This window comes from Mya arenaria, chromosome 4 (genome assembly GCF_026914265.1).
Source record: "Mya arenaria isolate MELC-2E11 chromosome 4, ASM2691426v1".
In the NCBI taxonomy this organism is placed as follows: Eukaryota; Metazoa; Mollusca; class Bivalvia; order Myida; family Myidae; genus Mya; species Mya arenaria.
In genome coordinates, this window is record NC_069125.1 from 35032416 (window position 1) to 35052268 (window position 19853).

Below are 19853 nucleotides of genomic sequence, written 5' to 3' on the forward strand. Positions count from 1 at the left end.
CTAGCTCTTCAACGTCAATATCAACATCAAAAGAGCGTCTGGCTGCATTTCTGCCCCTATCACCCCTCACTCCAGCCTTCATCTGTATCCAGCTCACCACGTGGAACTCGGCCTCATCTATATTACGCGGCTCCTTGTTAAACTCTACGGCAAACCTAGCTTCTTGATCTTGCAAACCGTCGAAGAATCGCCTTGTGAGATCTTCGTCCCGTGTACGTCTGTCCCTATGCCGATGGGCTTTGTCGTAAAGACGTTTTAATTCGGATGCGAAATCTTCAGCGGTCTCACCATGTTTTTGGTATCGTCTGCTGAATCTAACAGCAAAGCATTGTTCTGTTTCGATTACACGGTACCTGCCCGTTAATTCCCCGACTAGGGCCTCGTAATCACTCAGAACGTCCGCTGATATTTGAGAAAACACAAACTCACTTGCCTGCCCCTCGATCTTCGGTAACAAATTGTCTAGGCGCTCCTCAAAGTCCCAGCCTTGTTGGTCCGCAATTGTCTCAGACTTCGTTAACCAGACGTTCCAGTTCTCTTTTCCCGTAAATGGTGGTAATTTAAAATTAGGCTGGTTTTGCCGTCTTTCTCGAGACGTGTGTCTCCTTGCCTGTCTTTCAAACGCCATTTGCCGGTCGGGCCTCTCGACGCCATAGTCGTCGTCCATGTGGTTGGCTCTCATGTGCTCCGGGCTAACAACCTCACCCCGTCGGTTGTTATGGGAGTTGTTAGCATCCGCTCCCCATCTGTATTCATGCGCGGCTACTTCCGGTTCCGGGCCTATCATCGGTCTGTATCTTTCCCTGCTGTTATGTGCTTCCGCTGGCACATGTGCACACTGCGCCTCTTTAAGTACCCGTAGCTCACTGACCACCTCTTTCAAAACACCAGCCATGTCTGACATCATTGCTGATATTTGCGCCTAGGCTGGTTCGCTTACGTCAGGATGCGTATGCCGCCCAACAGAATTTGCGTTGCGGTATGGGCTGCAGTCACCACCCTCCTCTTGTTCACCGGATTGCTCTCTTGCTCCCGTCCTTGTCCGGCTTCTAGTTCTGGGGAAGGTTACCTCTTCATCGCTTTCGTGGCTTGCCTTGATATGCGTAGATGCGTCTCACTGGATTGGTATAAAATAACCAATCCCACTTCTGACACCAAAATGTGGGGGGCTCGCCCTAGTTTCACGTTAGTGAATGGACTCGACGCAAATTTATATCACAACTTCACTTCAACTTATTGTAGGCCGTGTGAACAAGCTCAGCTTGGCTCTCAAGTAACCAACTCAACTCTGATATTACGCAGACACTCTGTAGTTCGTACCAATTGTCAACCACGTATTGAAAACAGTTTATAAGTTTTAACAGTTTTATTGTAATAATAAAGGTGAAACATAACTCGAACTGGATACAAATTTTATACAGAAATATTATGTATTTATATCATACTATTCATTAAAAGTCACTAGTTTTCGCTGGTGAGCACGTTCCGAAAAACCCGTATTATATAATTTATTTGTTATATTATTTATTAATCTAGCGGTGTTATTTCTGTAGTTCAACGCGATTTCAATATTGTTCTGGTAATGCAATCTAAGCTAGATAACCCACAAAAGTCACCCTACTTGCTTATAAAAGTTGTCTGTGCGTTATATCTTCAATATGTATACTGCACTAGTAGGACTTTGTCAATGAACGTTAGTAAAACTACTTATAAATGATCAATTCATACATAGTCACATAAGTTATACGTTTGCTGAGTGATTATTTTATCAAGTAGTTCTTTAATGTAACTATTGTAATTATTTCAGTTGAAACTCAGATTAATTACTTTAGCAAACGTAACGTGGTTCTGCACTGAACAAATGCTTGACTCAGACTGCCTGCCAACGAAAATCGTGGCGCTTTTATACTCGCACAGTTGGCAAAACGCTACTACCAATAAGAATGACGGCAATGCCACCCAAAACGTTGGCAGTGCCAAGAAAAATTATGGCAGTCACAACGATTTGAATGGCAGTCATGTGACTGCCACAAAATAGAACGTTTATGTGAATCAAAGACAGCCATTTGGAAAAATATGTAACTGATACAAAGAAAGGCTCCGGACATAGCCTTAAGTTTTGGAATGTAAACATAAACAAATCAAAAAGATGAGTCACCTTATACATGACTGCACTTGACCTTTAACGAGCGGAATTGCGCAGAAAAACAAAATGGCTGACATTGTGCGAGTACAGAAACTTTACGATAAATAATGCAGGAAATATGGATATAACGTCGCACCAGCGGTGAGGAAAACAAATGCATCTTAACACCAACATATCGAGGAAAGCTATTGTTGAACGATTTAAATTTAAAAGCATGCATCTGTTGAAAACGTTCACTAAATGCTTATAATTACCGGGTGGGGTAAAGTTTATCTGAAATGCACTTTTGGCAAATGTAAATACAGAGTCAGTTCATGATACTTTTACCCCTCCGAATATCATCATGTTCTGAATAAAGTCGGGTAAGTGTTAAATAAGATAACTTTAAATAGTATAGGTTACATTTATAATGTATTTATGTTAATAACAAGAACACGTTTAACTTTAAATTAATGTCTTTTGTGTCCCAAAATCCGGGCACAACAATATATATAAGTACGCAACTGGCCGATTTCTTCCAAAGAGACTAGTGAAATTATTTCCCATTTATTGGATGATGTGCGTGTCTTTCATGTGCACTAATTGTCAAATCTCCGTGGAACCAGCTAAAGGGGCAACTTGCCGCGACGACCTCCTTTTAACATTTCAAGTCCAGGGTAGTGTAGTATACAAAGTAAAATTCTGGACTTGCTCGCATATCAACACAACCATGTACAGTCATATTGTGTATGCTCCAGATGTCATGTACAACGATAAAAGTACCAGCACTTGCTACTTTTATTTTTTTACATGATTTGTAATTACCTTACATTGATGACCGAAAATATCTGGAAAAAATGCGCAATGTACGTCAAGATCTTTCATTAATTCCCTTAATCCTTCATTCATGCAGTTAACTAAACGGTTTAGTACAACATTGTGACACACAGACATACTTTGACAGTACAGAATAAAAACTGTAATGTTATTTTTGTGTATTGGGTCTTTCAGAATATTCAAAGGGGCAGCGCCCATTTTCTTTTTTACAGCTAAATATTTCAAACAAACGTAGTAAATATTAAATAGAGGATAATTGTTTGTTGTAGTGTAAGATCGTAATATAGTTCACCGAGTGAGCACCAAAACTTATATCTTATGTTTCATGTTTTTATTTCATTTTCACCTTTTCATGTTTTCGCATGGCGGGTGTTCGTCCTTTGGCAGATTTTCGCGCGGATTGAGGTATGCACATATGCATTTGCGAACTTTTTGCATTTCTTCCGGAATGTAAAAAGCCAAACTCTATCTACACGAAGGGACAGAAACCAGACATCTAAGTATAACGTATTGCCCCTGTTTCACGTATGTATCTGTATATTTTGTATACCAGCAACGTGTGGTATTGTGACCCATGATATTCTGCTTATTGATCAAACCATTTCCGTACGGGTTTGTTCTTTTATTGAGCAAAAATAATACGATCTTTAGCCTTGAATTACTATGTTGTTTTTTAACTCAAAACTCAAACATGTTTATTTTAACATCCAGTTTGCATACAATTACAAATACAAGAACGTATGAAAGACAGGACATATGACAATAACAATAAAGAAATAAATGCATTTAAATAATACAATGCTCAATGCTCTTCATTTTTTTGGAAAAGGTACAAAAGCCCGATCTCGAATCATGTACACTGTCTTCTGTCTGTTTCGAAGCAGTTTGCGTTGATGTTTGCTAAAATAAACAGTTCACTATAGTATTCAGAACGTCTATAGCAAACATTTCTGAATATCGTAAATTTGACATATAAAAACAATGGCTTACTGCTTAAATGGAATCAGTTGATGTTGTATAGGTCTCGTGAAGGATAGATTAAACACTAACCCACGTGGTGGCATTTACTTTTTGTTAAGTTTCTTTTAAACTACGGATTATCAGGCGACATAACGTGTACTATTGGAATTTCAATAGAAATAAACGCATAAAGAATAGGAAGTACGTTTTTTCCCACCTGATTTTTGGAAACATGCTAGAGATTGTTCAAATTGAAGGGATTGAAAATAAAGCATGTTTTGAGAATGGCTTGGGAAACTCCTGCATGCAGAATCATACTCATAATGCAACTAAAACTTCAGGAGAGAAGCTAGTAACAACATTCCTATTTAAAGGCACAAGGCCTTACAGAAATTTTGTGAAATGTCGCCAATTATATAGAAACGTTAGAGAACAATGCTGTTGTATATTTCATTTTCTTTTTACAAATTACATTCAATGGTTTCATTTCTTATTTCCAATCTTGTAAAGATTATCATGATATTAATAACGTACGTGCATGTCTCTTTTTGATATGAAAAGAAAAACATGGTTTTTGGAAATAATCATTTGACAGGAGCACACTATTTATTTAGTTATTCGAACTATATCAACATAAAATACAAATTTACCATGGATTTATTACACATAAAAAGATCTTACCTCTGACACTATTTTAGTCAATCTTTCTGAAATTAATTTAATGTAATCCAGGTTAATTGATTCTGTGTACATTTTGACGGTAAAGAAACTTGTATAAATCTTTGCCGTCAAATTATTTAGCTTTTCTTTAAGCTTTCCAGTATCCAACATTTCACAATAAATATTCAAACAGAACAAAACACAACTTTATAGCACGGTTAAACACATAAGTATCAAACTGTATGTTGCAATCGTAAATTTGACTTTACCCACGCTTTAGCTAAGATAATGCGCGTTGTCTTCATTTCGATAGCTGAATTTTTGTTATCCAATCAAATTGCGTCTTCGTCGGTGCGTGATTTTGGAGTCTGTTATTGCCATATTTGGTCAGATATTTTACAAGTTGTTGCAAAATAATTATGCTCTTATACCTCAGCTATGTAATTAACGTAATAGGAGACTTGTTTGCTACAGAAATGGTAAATTAGGCGATAATTACCATATTTTAACCATATTTGAGCACGCATGTTTTATTGTAATCGGTTCAAACATGTTCGGTGATAATCCGTAAGATATGGTAATGACAAGGACAGCCATAACCAAGTGGCTCATAAGTGTACAATATAACGACACAACATATAGCTAAATTTATAAATGCCTAGGTATAGCTTCAGCTGTATTTTAAATAAGCTGTAACTTTGAATAAGTACATCAACAGTAAAAAATACAACTGTAGCTATAAAATTAATCAGTATGTTGTAAATATAGAGTTATGGCTGTATATTGATACTCTTATAATGTTCTTAATATATATCATGGTAAAAGATCGTTCTAGAACCAACTACTAAGCCCATGTTTAATTACGGTCTTAAGCCTGAGTTTTGATTCGAGACTCAAAACTGCAAAGTAAACACTATTGTAACGCAGGGTATCAATAAAAAATGATATGTTATCAACCAAACATTTCACAGTATCATCCACATAAACATATTTGTAACATTTTAAAATCTTGATATTTCTAAGTCTAAGTCTAGACGTAAAACTGTTCGTAATCATGGCCCAGTCTGCTTCTATATTTATTCAATTCGACCGCATACAACACGTGCATTTAAGTTACATGTTATCCTTATGATTGTTGCATCTATCGGTTACGTTCCGTTGCCTGAACGTTTATAATCTGAACTGCCTTTGATCGTTAATTGCACGGCCAAGTATATGGATTGTTTTCATGTATACCTTTATTATTGATCTTGTCATTAGATTTATATGTTTGACCTTAGTTTGTAATAGTCAAATTGTTTGACCTTAGTTTGTTATAGTCAAATTGTTTGACCTTAGTTTGTAATAGTCAAATTGTTTGACCTTAGTTTGTTATAGTCAAATTGTTTGACCTTAGTTTGTAATAGTCAAATTGTTTGACCTTAGTTTTTTTATAGTCAAACTGTTTGACCTTAGTTTGTTATAGTCAAATTGTTTGACCTTAGTTTGTTATAGTCAAATTGTTTGACCTTAGTTTGTTATAGTCAAACTGTTTGACCTTAGTTTGTTATAGTCAAATTGTTTGACCTTAGTTTGTTATAGTCAAATTGTTTGACCTTAGTTTGTTATAGTCAAACTGTTTGACCTTAGTTTGTTATAGTCAAACTGTTTGACCTTAGTTTGCTATAGTCAAACTGTTTGACCTTAGTTTGCTATAGTCAAACTGTTTGACCTTAGTTTGCTATAGTCAAACTGTTTGACCTTAGTTTGCTATAGTCAAATTGTTTGACCTTAGTTTGTTATAGTCAAATTGTTTGACCTTAGTTTGTTATAGTCAAATTGTTTGACCTTAGTTTGTTATAGTCAAATTGTTTGACCTTAGTTTGTTATAGTCAAATTGTTTGACCTTAGTTTGTTATAGTCAAACTGTTTGACCTTAGTTTGTTATAGTCAAACTGTTTGACCTTAGTTTGTTATAGTCAAACTGTTTGACCTTAGTTTGTTATAGTCAAACTGTTTGACCTTAGTTTGTTATAGTCAAATTGTTTGACCTTAGTTTGTTATAGTCAAACTGTTTGACCTTAGTTTGTTATAGTCAAACTGTTTGACCTTAGTTTGTTATAGTCAAACTGTTTGACCTTAGTTTGTTATAGTCAAACTGTTTGACCTTAGTTTGTTATAGTCAAACTGTTTGACCTTAGTTTGTTATAGTCAAATAGTTTGACCTTAGTTTGTTATAGTCAAATAGTTTGACCTTAGTTTGTCATAGTCAAATAGTTTGACCTTAGTTTGTTATAGTGAAATAGTTTGACCTTAGTTTGTTATAGTCAAATAGTTTGACCTTAGTTTGTTATAGTCAAATAGTTTGACCTTAGTTTGTCATAGTCAAATAGTTTGACCTTAGTTTGTCATAGTCAAATTGTTTGACCTTAGTTTGTTATAGTCAAATTGTTTGACCTTAGTTTGTTATAGTCAAACTGTTTGACCTTAGTTTGTTATAGTCAAACTGTTTGACCTTAGTTTGTTATAGTCAAACTGTTTGACCTTAGTTTGTTATAGTCAAACTGTTTGACCTTAGTTTGTTATAGTCAAATTGTTTGACCTTAGTTTGTTATAGTCAAACTGTTTGACCTTAGTTTGTTATAGTCAAACTGTTTGACCTTAGTTTGTTATAGTCAAACTGTTTGACCTTAGTTTGTTATAGTCAAACTGTTTGACCTTAGTTTGTTATAGTCAAATAGTTTGACCTTAGTTTGTTATAGTCAAATAGTTTGACCTTAGTTTGTCATAGTCAAATAGTTTGACCTTAGTTTGTTATAGTGAAATAGTATACTGTCGCTTAACATTAAGAAAAAGAATGAGCATCTAAAGCAAATGTTTTCGAAATACATGCACAATGAACACTTCGGGGACAGTAGTCAAGTATTTAACACGCCCCGGTTTCAAGGTAGTTTCAGTTTCATAGTTTATTGAAGTCTCAACAATACAGCAATATATACATTTCATGATAACATAACAATATAAAAGTATGTAAGAGTTATAAGAAGCTATAGTTAAAACACAATACTATTACAGCAAATGGATAATGCACTATATTGTGATAACAATATATATACATTTACATAATAAGAAACTAGAAACGAATGATTGTCATGGTATAAATGTATATTAAAGAGGGAAATAAGAATATGGAAAATTAACGCGCACTATCATGCGTAATTAAGAAATGGAAGAAAGATTTATTATCACCGCGGTCAGACCGGAGATGAACTGATTAGCATTAATTTATAGCTTTACATTAAAAAACAATGTACTAAAAGCTAAATGCATTTCTTTCATCAATAGGCAAGGCTTAAGTTTTCATGTCTTTGTTCACAAAGGTTTTGTCCGACTATAAACTGCACAAATTGCGTTATATCCCCTGGGATCAAATGGGATTCGATAATTTATAATGTCTTTATAAAGGATCGTTCACGCTGATACTTGTTTGACATGAAACCGAAGATGAACGTGTTTTAAAGCTGCGTTGATTTCATACGCGCAGACGCTATTCACATAATAGTACAAGACAATTTATCAAATTCTGTTTGTTAATGATGTGTCACATGATACTACATAGAAATTCTGCAAAAAGAGACGATCCCAGCGATTCAGCTTATATTGGCATGGACGCAAAAGATAAAACAAATCGTACTGCTTTGCATGTCGCCGTATCATAAAGCACAGGCACCATGTCTTTGTCGTTAACATGCGGGCTACAAGGTTTGACGAAAGTTCGTTAATATTTGAGCTTTTTTGTTAGTTTATATTAGAGATACTTGACCTAGTTTATAGTTAGTGGAGATTCGGAACTCTTTTCAAAATTCGTAATCGATTGAATGGCCATGGTAATAGCTACAATAACAAAAAGGGTATAAATACCCCGGCACCCATCCAACACGGCACCCGCTCAAAAATTGTTATAACTTTTTTGGATACACTTTGGATAACATTTAAATTAAAGTTTTCTACTATGGTGAGGAAATATATTTTTTGTTTTTATTCATGAACTATAGAATATAATATCTTATTCTATATTATTATTATTTTATTTTATTATTTATTCTGGTAGTCAAGAACTATGATGCCCTGAAATGTATATGTTGTCTCTGTTTTTTATAATAATTTATTTTTCATAAACGATATCAGAATAACATTGAAAATTAAATATTAAATGATATTTTAGTGAAAATATAAAAACTTTTTAATTAACGACGACTTTCAATTGACATTTTTCACCTTGAATAAGTGAACTTGGTATGTAGCAAAAACACACGCTGCTTAATATTATTTGCATTTCCTTTAAATTATGGTCAAAAGTCATCTACATTAATAAATGGTTTTAATGAGAATCAGATTGCAAAACCGTTTTATGTTATTATGTGCAAACTACTTAACGGAAATAAGTATGTACTTACAAAAATAAATAGTTTCATGCGACAACGTCGCATTACCAGTATGTTTGTGTAAGAACATACTAACAACCTTTTAGTTGTTTAAATACTTTTAATTGTGTAAACTAACCAATAAGTGGGTCAGCGACTCTTTATATCTACCGGTTCACTTGATTTAAATAAGAAACGATTTACTGCTGATTTACTGAAATAAATGTATTGACTAATTAAATGTATACTGCTTTCTCATTGGACAAAAATGTATGTTGACCACTAACAATCTGTAGGATTTGTAGTGGTCTTAATGATAAATAAATTTTGTAAACAACGCAATAACTGGTACAGCCACTGTTTATATCTAACGCTTCACCTGATTTTGCGGCTGACTGCTGATTTACTTAAATAAAGTTACAGCAGAGTCGAGGCATATTGCAATTCTGTAGGACGAAATATAATATCGGCCATTTTATGTTTAAATCATTGTAGGTCACAAATAAACTTATCATATTTTGACATAATGTCAACAGAATAAATAAAAACACCATTCAATGGTCATTCGCTAACGGGTTCTAAAAAAGCGTCTACCCCCACTAATATAAATGCAAAATATAATGTCAAATATAAGGGCGCACGATCCAAAATACGTCAAAACTCCGTACGGGACCCTCTTGTCACCGATCACACCTTTGTTCCTTTTCGGAACAATACTAATATTTTATGTATTTAAAATAAAGATGATATGCTGATCACGCAAACATGGATAGTTTAAAATTCAAAGTGTAATTCTATTCATATAATGATAATAACAATAGCTTGTTGTTAATTATAGGAAGTTTGTAGTACGCTCGTTTATATGGCGATTGAGAAAAAAATGAAAACATTTGAATATTTTGTGTACAGTTAATACAGATGGCAAATAATGATAAAGCTGTTATTACTGAACTTTGATATAAATATATATCATATACCGCTGTTTTTGCAGTGATATTATGTTGCAGAAACTAAGGGAATGTTATATACAATTCGTGTTCTATAAAACATTTATTGTAAGACTGCCAGAAACCATTTAAAGTGTACCTGTGCGAGTGTGTCAGTGTTATTGAAATTAAAAATAATATGAATAAAGAATGTTCCCTATTAAAATTAATAAATTCAAAGAAATGCTGTAGCTTTAAACTTATTGCATGTTGAGAGATAGGCTCTCAATTTTGTTATTACATGTAGAATAAATCTCAATGAAGGTCAGATAACCAAACGTAACAAAATAGGCAAGTCAGAGATAAACATGGTAGAAAACATATCAGCCCCTTTTTGGAAAAAAATGCCATGGAACTGAGAAAAGTGTTTTGTCGACATCGAATGCAAAATAATTGCTAAAATTCTATTTTGATATGGACAGATTTGTCGAAGGTTTTACACGGTATTACCAAACAAACCATGCTACCCTGTTTCATAGACTTTCGATTATAATAATAAATTATAATGATAAATTGTTGGTGATAGTTCTTTGAACACATGATTGGCATGTGCCCTTCTTTTTTAGATCCGTTGGTCATCATTAGTGTTCGGGTGTGTCCTGGTTTTCAGACATGGGGCAGAGGCGGGTAAGAACAGTTTATACGTTTTTGAAACATGTGTTTTTACGTGTTCAAGTGTCATCATGTTTCACAATGAACAATACATATATTTAAAAAAATCACGGCAGTGTTTGCATAAATAGTTCAGCACCAAGTCATTTTGATTACTTAAACTGGTCTTCAGATCTAATTGATTGTAACATTTATTATGCTTATTGAACATTTCAAAATGAACTTGGAAAAAAATCTAGTTTTAAAAGATTTGAACTAAATGTGTACTTTTAAGAATAAATTTGTGCAATATAATTTAGTTACTGATGTAACATTTTATTCTTTAAAATATTTAAAGGTTAATTACGAAATATAAACTTGCTATCGTTTGGAAATAATTACCATTTTGAAATTAATTTGACTTAACTTTTAATATTTGCTATTCGAGGGGTGAAAGCGAAAATGTTCTATCTTCTTCATTATTTAATGTCACTTAGAACCGTTTCGCATTCACCCCTCGTAGTATTCATGAGCATAATGTAGTTTTTTTCACAAAACTGGGCGATCATGTTGTCGTTGTCAATATATAGTACTTTAAAGTTTAAACACAGCAATAAAAAAAATACAATTGCAGATAACATTTAAAGTGTATAAGTAAACTATTGCAATAACTTTGTTTTTAAAGTATTATTTTCGCAAGACAACAGCTTAAATAACTTGCATTGTTCTATCGTGAAAACACAATTTAATTTGTTTAATTTAATGCTTTTACCAGCTTTATGGCCATCGGCCCTTAACCTTCTTACGTCCCTTATCACGTAATTGACCATTGCTCTTTATAAATACTGTATGATTATTTTATATCTACAGTTTCTGGAATTGAAAATGATTAATCTTTATTATAAGTACTCATTATTATTCAGTTAAAACAAAATAAATTAAGAAATTGGCTTTATAAAATAAGATGTCTGTGCTTGTTACCTTCTAAGAACTTACGAGAATTCGGGGCGGAATGTTTGTCCTTGTATAGCATATTCTTATTAATTTTATATTCAATGTCAACTCTTTGAGGTTATATCTTAAAATAATAATTTAACCGTGTTTGTTCAAGCTGTTGCGGGCACGACCTGCAGTGCTAACGGAAATGAATGTGCCGCCATTGCAAACTCGTTTTGTGACGTCACCAATACCGTCTGTAAATGTGTCGACATTGCCACTGAGGATGCTGCCACTAGTACATGCCCTCTCACAGGTAATACTTTATGTTTATGTTTAAGGAGTCTAGCCTTTAAATATGCCAGTTTTCAATGTTCAATTAAACTTAATGTAAAATTTCGATGCTTGGTCATCCCAATTTTGATATCATTATTTGTTTGCCGAAATGTTAAATCAATGACTGAAAATGCATCATTCATAAGGAATTCGGACGTAAATGACGTATTTTGCAATGTTTGAAGACTAAATCAACGTAACACAAAAAACGCACAATTATTTGGACTCATAGTTAAAAATTCACATATGAATTAATGTACCACTACAACAAGTCGACGCCATAGTATATGCCTATAACTGAAGAACTTACTGTCATTCGTAAGATCGCTAAATTCTATAAGGTAATGTGCTTGTCAGGAATTTAGTTGTGGATGGTGATTAAAATTGTATATCTATGAAAACAGTACATCAAATAAGGTTTGAGGAGGTACAAACATTTTGCTATGTTGATTTTCGAGATCTTTGTGTTTTGGGTGTCAAATCAGTCAACTATCCGTTTAAATCATAGAATATGTAAACATTGATAAATAAATACAGCAAAAATGCATATCAATGACTTTTTTATGTCTGCTCCCTATATAATGTGTTGGTATCATTTGGAAAGATGTTGGTTTCTTATGTCTTATATTATGCATATGAATTACCGAAACAAATTATTTTAGACGAAGCCATTGCAGTTTTTATTTTTATTTCAACGGAAATCGACATTTTTAAAAAAAACAGCATTATTTTCAAAACCACAAAATTTCATTTGTAATATTTGTTAAGTATAATTTTTACACGTTCCTTCTCTACAAATGATACCAATTAAATAAAGAATAGGGTCACCAGGCAAAACTTGGCGCGCAATATTAAAAATGCATTAAACGGATAGTTCTTACCAGAGTTGAAAAACAAAGTTGAGTAGTTCTTGTTAATATTATTGAATTACCAATCTTATGTCCGCCAATCATTAAACATAAGACTATAGAGATCTTAAAAAATGTGTTCAAATCTAAAACAATAAACATTTTAAGTAAAACATATGGGGGAAAACTAGAAACATCGTGTTCTGAATATTAAGTAGTTGTTAAATCTACATTTTTGCCTCAAATTTCCTTTAAATGAAGAATAAAACAAAAATAACGCACACACACACACAATAAATTTTACCTCTAAACTATGACAAAACGGCAATTTTTGAAATAACAACAACAATTGCAAAGTTGACCTGCATCTTTTTGCATATAATTAAGTAATTTAAGTTTTATTCAATTTATATGTTGCCGTCTGAATACAACTGAAAATGGAGCGCAAAAATGGTCATAATTGTTGGCAGGAGTTAAATTCGTGTCTATCTAGATTCGGAGGGATATGGAATGTTCGAATATGGTACGAAATGGGTAGGATATATTAGTTTAAAATGAAATCAACAATGTATGCGTAAAAGGTATATTTCATGTGTTTCCGGTGCGGTTAAAAAAGTCCAATCGTTTTCTCGTCCAAAAGTCGAGAGTACATGCAAGGTTGAAAAGCTACGCAGCATGCCAGACAGTCCAATTTAACAACCGTACCCGAAACACATTATACACATTGATCCTTTTTATTACATACTTTTACCTTTCAAATGATATTAAATTTGACATTTAACTACAGTTTCTCTACATTTGACAAACATTCGTTTTGGTCATGAATTACTGACGTCATGGCACTCAATAGTTTGAAATCACAGTCGATGTCAAACTATTCGTAAGAGAATTGAATAAACTCATAAATTAAACTATAAAAAAACATATTTCACCTCGTGAACACCTTAAGTGACGTACAGGTTTTGTTGCAGGTGACTCATATTCCCATGGAGTGGAGGATCGATTTATGAAGCACCGGTCAAATGACCGAAAAAAAACGTAATGCAATAAAATATGCTAAATGTTGGTATTATTATTGATTTTGTTAAGTCGAACAATATGTTTTGCAGCTTGTCCAAATGGTGACAGTGACTGCTCTGATGCAAATTCTGAATGTTCCACAACATCCAGTACCTGTACCTGTACGTCTGCATACTATCTCGACGGCGCTGACGATGCAAACCTCTGTGTTGGCAAACGTACGTATCCGTATATCAATTTGCCTAAGAACGGGAATATGTTTTTAGTTTGTTTGAATAAAGTACATATAAACCTTGATTTAAATGTCCATTCTATGAAGCCAATGCTAATATAAGTGCTGCGTGAGGAAATATTTTGAACACAATTGTTTCATGGAAACAAGTTCAATCAATTAACTACAAAGACAACTAAATGTTTTGTAAAGATCTCATTAAAATGACTGCATATCTTTTTATTACGAGATAGTATCTCCTCATTTTGAATTAGTATATACAAACTGGTGTGGACGTTGTTTTTGCTTATTACGAGGTCAGGTATGCATTTTATCTTTTAGCACACAAATACTTACATTTTCAGCCGTCGGGGAAACTTGTACAGCGTCCGGCTCCGAATGCACCACGATTACAAATGGATTCTGCGACACTTCTGGGGCGGCATCCGTGTGTGCGTGTGGAACGGTCTACTCATTGGCTAATTGTATTGGAGCTGGTGAGAATCTTCTGGTTGTGTACTATATTGGGCAAAAATAACAACCATGTATATATAATGTTTTGTACTTGATACCTAGCACTTTATGACTACATTTATGAACTTGTTCATGTGTGTATATACAGTGTGGGTATACCACGTGATAGATTACGTCATAAATGCTAGGTCGAAAGGCGAAAGTTTGCTTAAAGTTAATTCTTAAATTAAAGATAACTTTTCTTTTGCTACACCATTTTAAATGAAACAAAGAGCAGTCTATGTCGCCTAAAGAGACCCGCCTTCGTTTAATTAACGGAGTTTGATAAAGTGATTAATTTCATTAAACACTTCGACAAACCTGTTTCAAAAATAATATTTTGACAGTGCTCCGTCAGACGACCGTTTCGTGAAAAGATTTGTCGAAGTTTTAAGAAACTAATCTCTCAATCAAACTCTGGTAAATGACCAAAGGCGCGCTCCCTAAGCGGCGTAGACTGTGCTATGTTTCATTAAAAATAGTGAAGAAATAGGAAAGTTATGTTTGTTTAAAGTCTTCATTCGAAGCAAAATGTTGCCTTCCGACGTAGCACATATGACGCAATTTATCACGTGGTATACACACTTATATATGAACAGCCATTTAATGGATTCATTTATAACCTTGCGGTCTGTCTGCGTGTGTAAATATATATAAAGTTTCCTTCATGGCTTCATTTATACCTTGTTAAGTGTTTATATGGATCAAGTTTCTAAGGTAATCCTCAAAATGGATAACGATTCATGCTACTGATTGCCATGAAAAGCTTATTATTCTTGTCATCATACATATTGACATCCCACAAAATATCACAATACTGCTTTTTTAATTCAGTTTCCATGCAGTATTATTTTATCTTATGCATTTTAGATTGTTCCACCAACGGAGATTCCGACTGTACAGGGGTGGACCCCAACTCTGTGTGCGTAGGATCTGCGGCTTGTGGCTGTAAGGCTACCTATGGCATTCATGCAGCCGGAACTAGCGGCCTTTGTCAGCCAGGTACCAAATTTTTTTTCGATACAGCCAATCAGATTGGGTACGATATTAAAATTCCTACTTAAAAATTGTAATTTTAAGTTGTCACATCAGCAGGTGTGTGTGTGCGCGTGTGCGTGTGTGCGTGTGTGTGTGTGTGGGTGGAAATTATAATAATCATTACTACGAACTGCCACTCATTTGTTGTTTACGTCATCGTTATTAACTAAAGATTGACTTGTCGAGAAGATAAATGGTCACATTTAAGATTAGCAGTACTTTTGGGCGACTGTTTAAACTATTCTCGTTTTATCTAATTATATCTGCACATTATAAAATATGTCACCCTGTTGCAAAAGTTAAGAACGATGCATTTATCGAATACCTTTACGAAACTGTGGGTTATCTCATGTTTCATGCTGGATATCAGGTATAAAAATATTTTGTAATTTATTTTCCTCTGTTAACCGGTTTAAACTTCAAGAAGCCAGTGCATTTGTTGAGAGTGCCAAGGCAGAACAGAAGTGTTTTGATAAATTATTGCTTTGACGTTTCATGCACACAGCAGAATTTTATTACACGTCAACTTTACATCTTTTTGGTCACATATACATATACATCTACAGAATAATAATATATCAACATTACAATCATATTTTGCAATGAAAGATGAACTGGAATAGAACCAGTGCAAATCATTAACTAAAGTACAACAAATTACTCTTACAAATATACTAATATTACTTTAGATCATCATATACATTTAAGAACAATCTCATTACAATCTATGAATTACTTACATACACACATCTAATTTTGTATGTTAGATATATGAAAAAGGTAAACTATGACTGAACTGTTAACATGTTGATAAGAAGGAACCGTTGTTTCCTGAAAATTCTGTAGTTTGATTTCAGTCAGATCGATGGGATGTAAATTTTTTCTGATTTAATCAAGGTGTTGGTGCTACATGTACGGCGTCTGGAAGTGAATGTCAGTACCTGACGGGAGGATATTGTGACACAACAGCAACTCCAGTCTGTGCATGCGCCGATATTATGATGGTGCAGAACACAATTTTCTGTGAAGCTAAAAGTAATTGCCCTTTTTTACATCTACAATATATTTTTGATATCTCTTAGAGAAACTTCAGTGGTATTTAACCAATGGGTCACCCAAACTGAACTTTTAAGGATATATATACTATCCATATGGTTACTTTATCAAAAAAATGAATGTTTCATAACGCGAAACTTATTTACTCGTATAAACTAGAATATTCAACATGACCTTTTTCTGAAGTTAATGTACTTAATACAAAAATAAAAAATCGGATGAAAGTTATAAAAGTGTTGTTGAATGGGATTGTATGTTATTAAGAAAAGAAGTATCGCTCAAACTCTGTTTAAAATAAACTCCTATACTCATCCTAATGAGATTCAAGTTGTTTTTAATATTAATGTTAACTTGAAATTTAATGCCAGGTTGTGCTGCGGATTCCACCTGTACAACAGCTGATGCTAACTCGGAGTGCGTAAAGGGATTGTGTGCGTGCAAATCAACCTACGAACTCGATGGAACATCAAAATCGTGTGTTGCAACAGGTAATACGCTTTATTTCTATTCTTTGCGTTCAAGTTTTAAATTTCAAGTTGTATTTACATCCGTCTATATGGGTATGACAGATAAAAACATGGCAAACGTAACAAAGAAAATAAAGACTTCGCTAATAAACCTAGAAATTATACATAAGTTTTTAATGCAAGAAAAGTATTGATTGAAACATTTCTTTTCATCAATTTATTACGCGTTTATTACGAATGCTAAAAACACTGGAATATAACGAACGAAGAATATTTATGTCCAAATTCATAATATATGATAAGCTTAAGTTATCATTACTCGCAAAAATATACCAGTAGCTACTCAAACTGTTTTATGTCACATTCCTTCCATATTTATTATCATTTTTAAAGTTATTTTGTTCATCTTTTTCATGTAGGCGGCAGCAATGCGATTACCGCATCGATCGCTGTCATGCTGATGAGCCTGCTAGTCAGTGTTCTGCAGCATTAAAATGCTACACAGTTTCCTTCTCCAGTGTACTGAACATGGACAACGTATATGGACTGCGGATTACATGATTAACGGACTATCTGAGGACACACTTTTCAAACAGATATATTTACATTTCATAAAATGTGGTAACTAAAATCAAGCGTGTCTTAGTTCAAAAGTAAGTGGGATTCCTGCGTGAGAAAAGATGTCATTTGATGATTCTGGTCAACATCTGTAAACTAAAACATTTTTGTTTGTTTTCTATTTACATTTCAAATGGTATTAGTGTATTTATTCAACAGCTCATCCGCTGTAAAGCGTCGTAAGAAGACGCATCATACATATGACATATATGATCGTAAGGAAACCGCTTTGTTAAAACCTTTATTGAAAAGTTTCGATTAAGTGAAACAAATTGAAACAAAGACATCCAACTGCCCTCTCATTTCAACACAAATAATTAGATCTTCACTTCTTTATTTCTGACACCCTACATAGCAAAACATCTGCTTCATTATCAAAAGGCTAAGGAATGTCATGGTATTTCAAGTCTGAAGAGTACTACACTTTCATTGTTCAGGTTTGGTCGAGCTCAGGTTAACACCGATGTTCCCGAATCGTGGATGGTGTTTCTTCTTTATTCCTGTGTGCGGTGTGTGTGTGTGTATCAACAGTTTTGTTATAAACTTATTCTAAAATGTGGTTGTTGTTTCAAATGATAACATGTGAAATTGACAAGGTCAAAGTTTATTTTGTACAATTATTCATTTTAAATTTGAAAGTTTGTGATAACTTTTAAGGATTGCATGCTGAATTACCAGTATGTATCTGATTTCTTATCTTTGATCCAAACAAATAAAAAACACAGAATATATTCCATTATGCATATCAATATGTTGTTTGTTAAAGCTAACAATGAAAATGAACCAACCAATATCAGTTGTTTTTATTCCTTGTTTATTCTTTAGATTTCACTGTACTGCAAATAAGCTCAAACTCAACGGCAGAATGTCAACATTAAACTGCATCAAACAAGCGATAAAATACCACTGTTGAAACATTTTCAAACTTGTTATATCAGCACAAAATCAATAACTAAATAAGTACTGACATTTTGGTGCACTAAAGAGCTAGAGCATACTTATTTATTTTGTCAAAACAATATTCGGTCTATAAATCAGGATTAAATTGTAGTTAACAGCGTTGTTAACGTCAAAGTTGTTAACTCTGAAATCTAAACTGCTCTGGAAGTTAAATTACTACACCTGTGATCTGCAGTATTTGCAACTAGATTTGAAAAAACTATTTCAGCAGTACCTGCTTTATTTAAGCATATAAGCTTATCGTGAAACGCGCACTTTAAAAGTGAACAACAAAGTTAACAAAGCTCTTAATAATCGGCCAAATTATCATGTTTGTTTCGTTGGCTAAATTATGGACAACCATTAAGTTCATTATGATATCGGCAGATTCTCTTAAAGGTAGAAATAATCTCAATGGGCAAACATTCATCGGCATTCGTACAGAAAGCCACACTTCCAATGGAAAGGGATAATAGTATAACAAATCACGTCTGAAATACAATCTGGCAGTTCCTTGAAGACAGTACGTAGAATATGAAGTTTAAAAAACGAATCAGTGACCTTCTTAGGTAATCGGAAATATATCATGCAATTAATGTCCATAGTCAATTGAAACAGTCATCCTGATGTCAGTGTAAATATGGCTCTTTATTCTTACAAAGAAATAATTAGATGTTAAACATAAAGAGTTCTGGTTTATAAAGGCACATCAGATGGGTCATGAAATTAAAATTGTTGTATTTAAACATGAAATAAACTTCAAAACATGGGTGTCATGAAATTTATAAGATAATAAACAAAGTAATGGTAATACTTATTACTGAATTACTAGTACATACAAGTAAAATAAACGAAGGTCAGATTCACAGAGTGACCGCAGAACGACAGTAAAAATAATTCTTCTACTTCATATCAAATTTTGGAGGTAACCAAATCAGGGAGGTTAAGACTTTACCCTTATTAGAAACATTAGTCTACTAACCTCGTCTAGTGGCGTTTGATAGTTAACATACAACAATGAGCAAATATGAGAAGGCAACCTTGACCGAATGAGAGCCATTGAAACATATTTGACATAAATCTTTTTTCATCAGTGTCAAGAATGGAAAAAATGAACACATGGTCAGGAACCATCATCCAGCTAGTGGTTAGATTCTACAAATAACATATTATGAGATAAACAGGTGTTAATGGAGAACAATACTTTTCACAGTACGACTGTAACCTTAAAGGCACTCTCTCCTTGACAGGAGAATACACGATTTGTTTTAACGGAGCTAAATCGGAGCACAAACTTGTCTATGTTCGG

The 19853-nt window shown here is 33.6% G+C and overlaps 1 protein-coding gene across 1 annotated transcript; it reads left to right on the forward strand.

Moving 5' to 3' along the window:
• Nucleotides 1-946: 946 nt before the first annotated feature.
• On the forward strand, nucleotides 947-18396 carry LOC128230769 (G surface protein, allelic form 156-like). The gene is made up of 10 exons (XM_052943210.1): nucleotides 947-1125; nucleotides 2260-2287; nucleotides 10538-10598; nucleotides 11674-11814; nucleotides 13792-13920; nucleotides 14279-14410; nucleotides 15297-15428; nucleotides 16362-16499; nucleotides 16889-17008; nucleotides 17407-18396. Exons 1-10 carry the CDS (start codon nucleotides 947-949, stop codon nucleotides 17478-17480), a joined length of 1134 nt encoding a protein of 377 aa, XP_052799170.1. The 3' UTR covers nucleotides 17481-18396.
• The last annotated feature ends 1457 nt before the right edge of the window (nucleotides 18397-19853 follow it).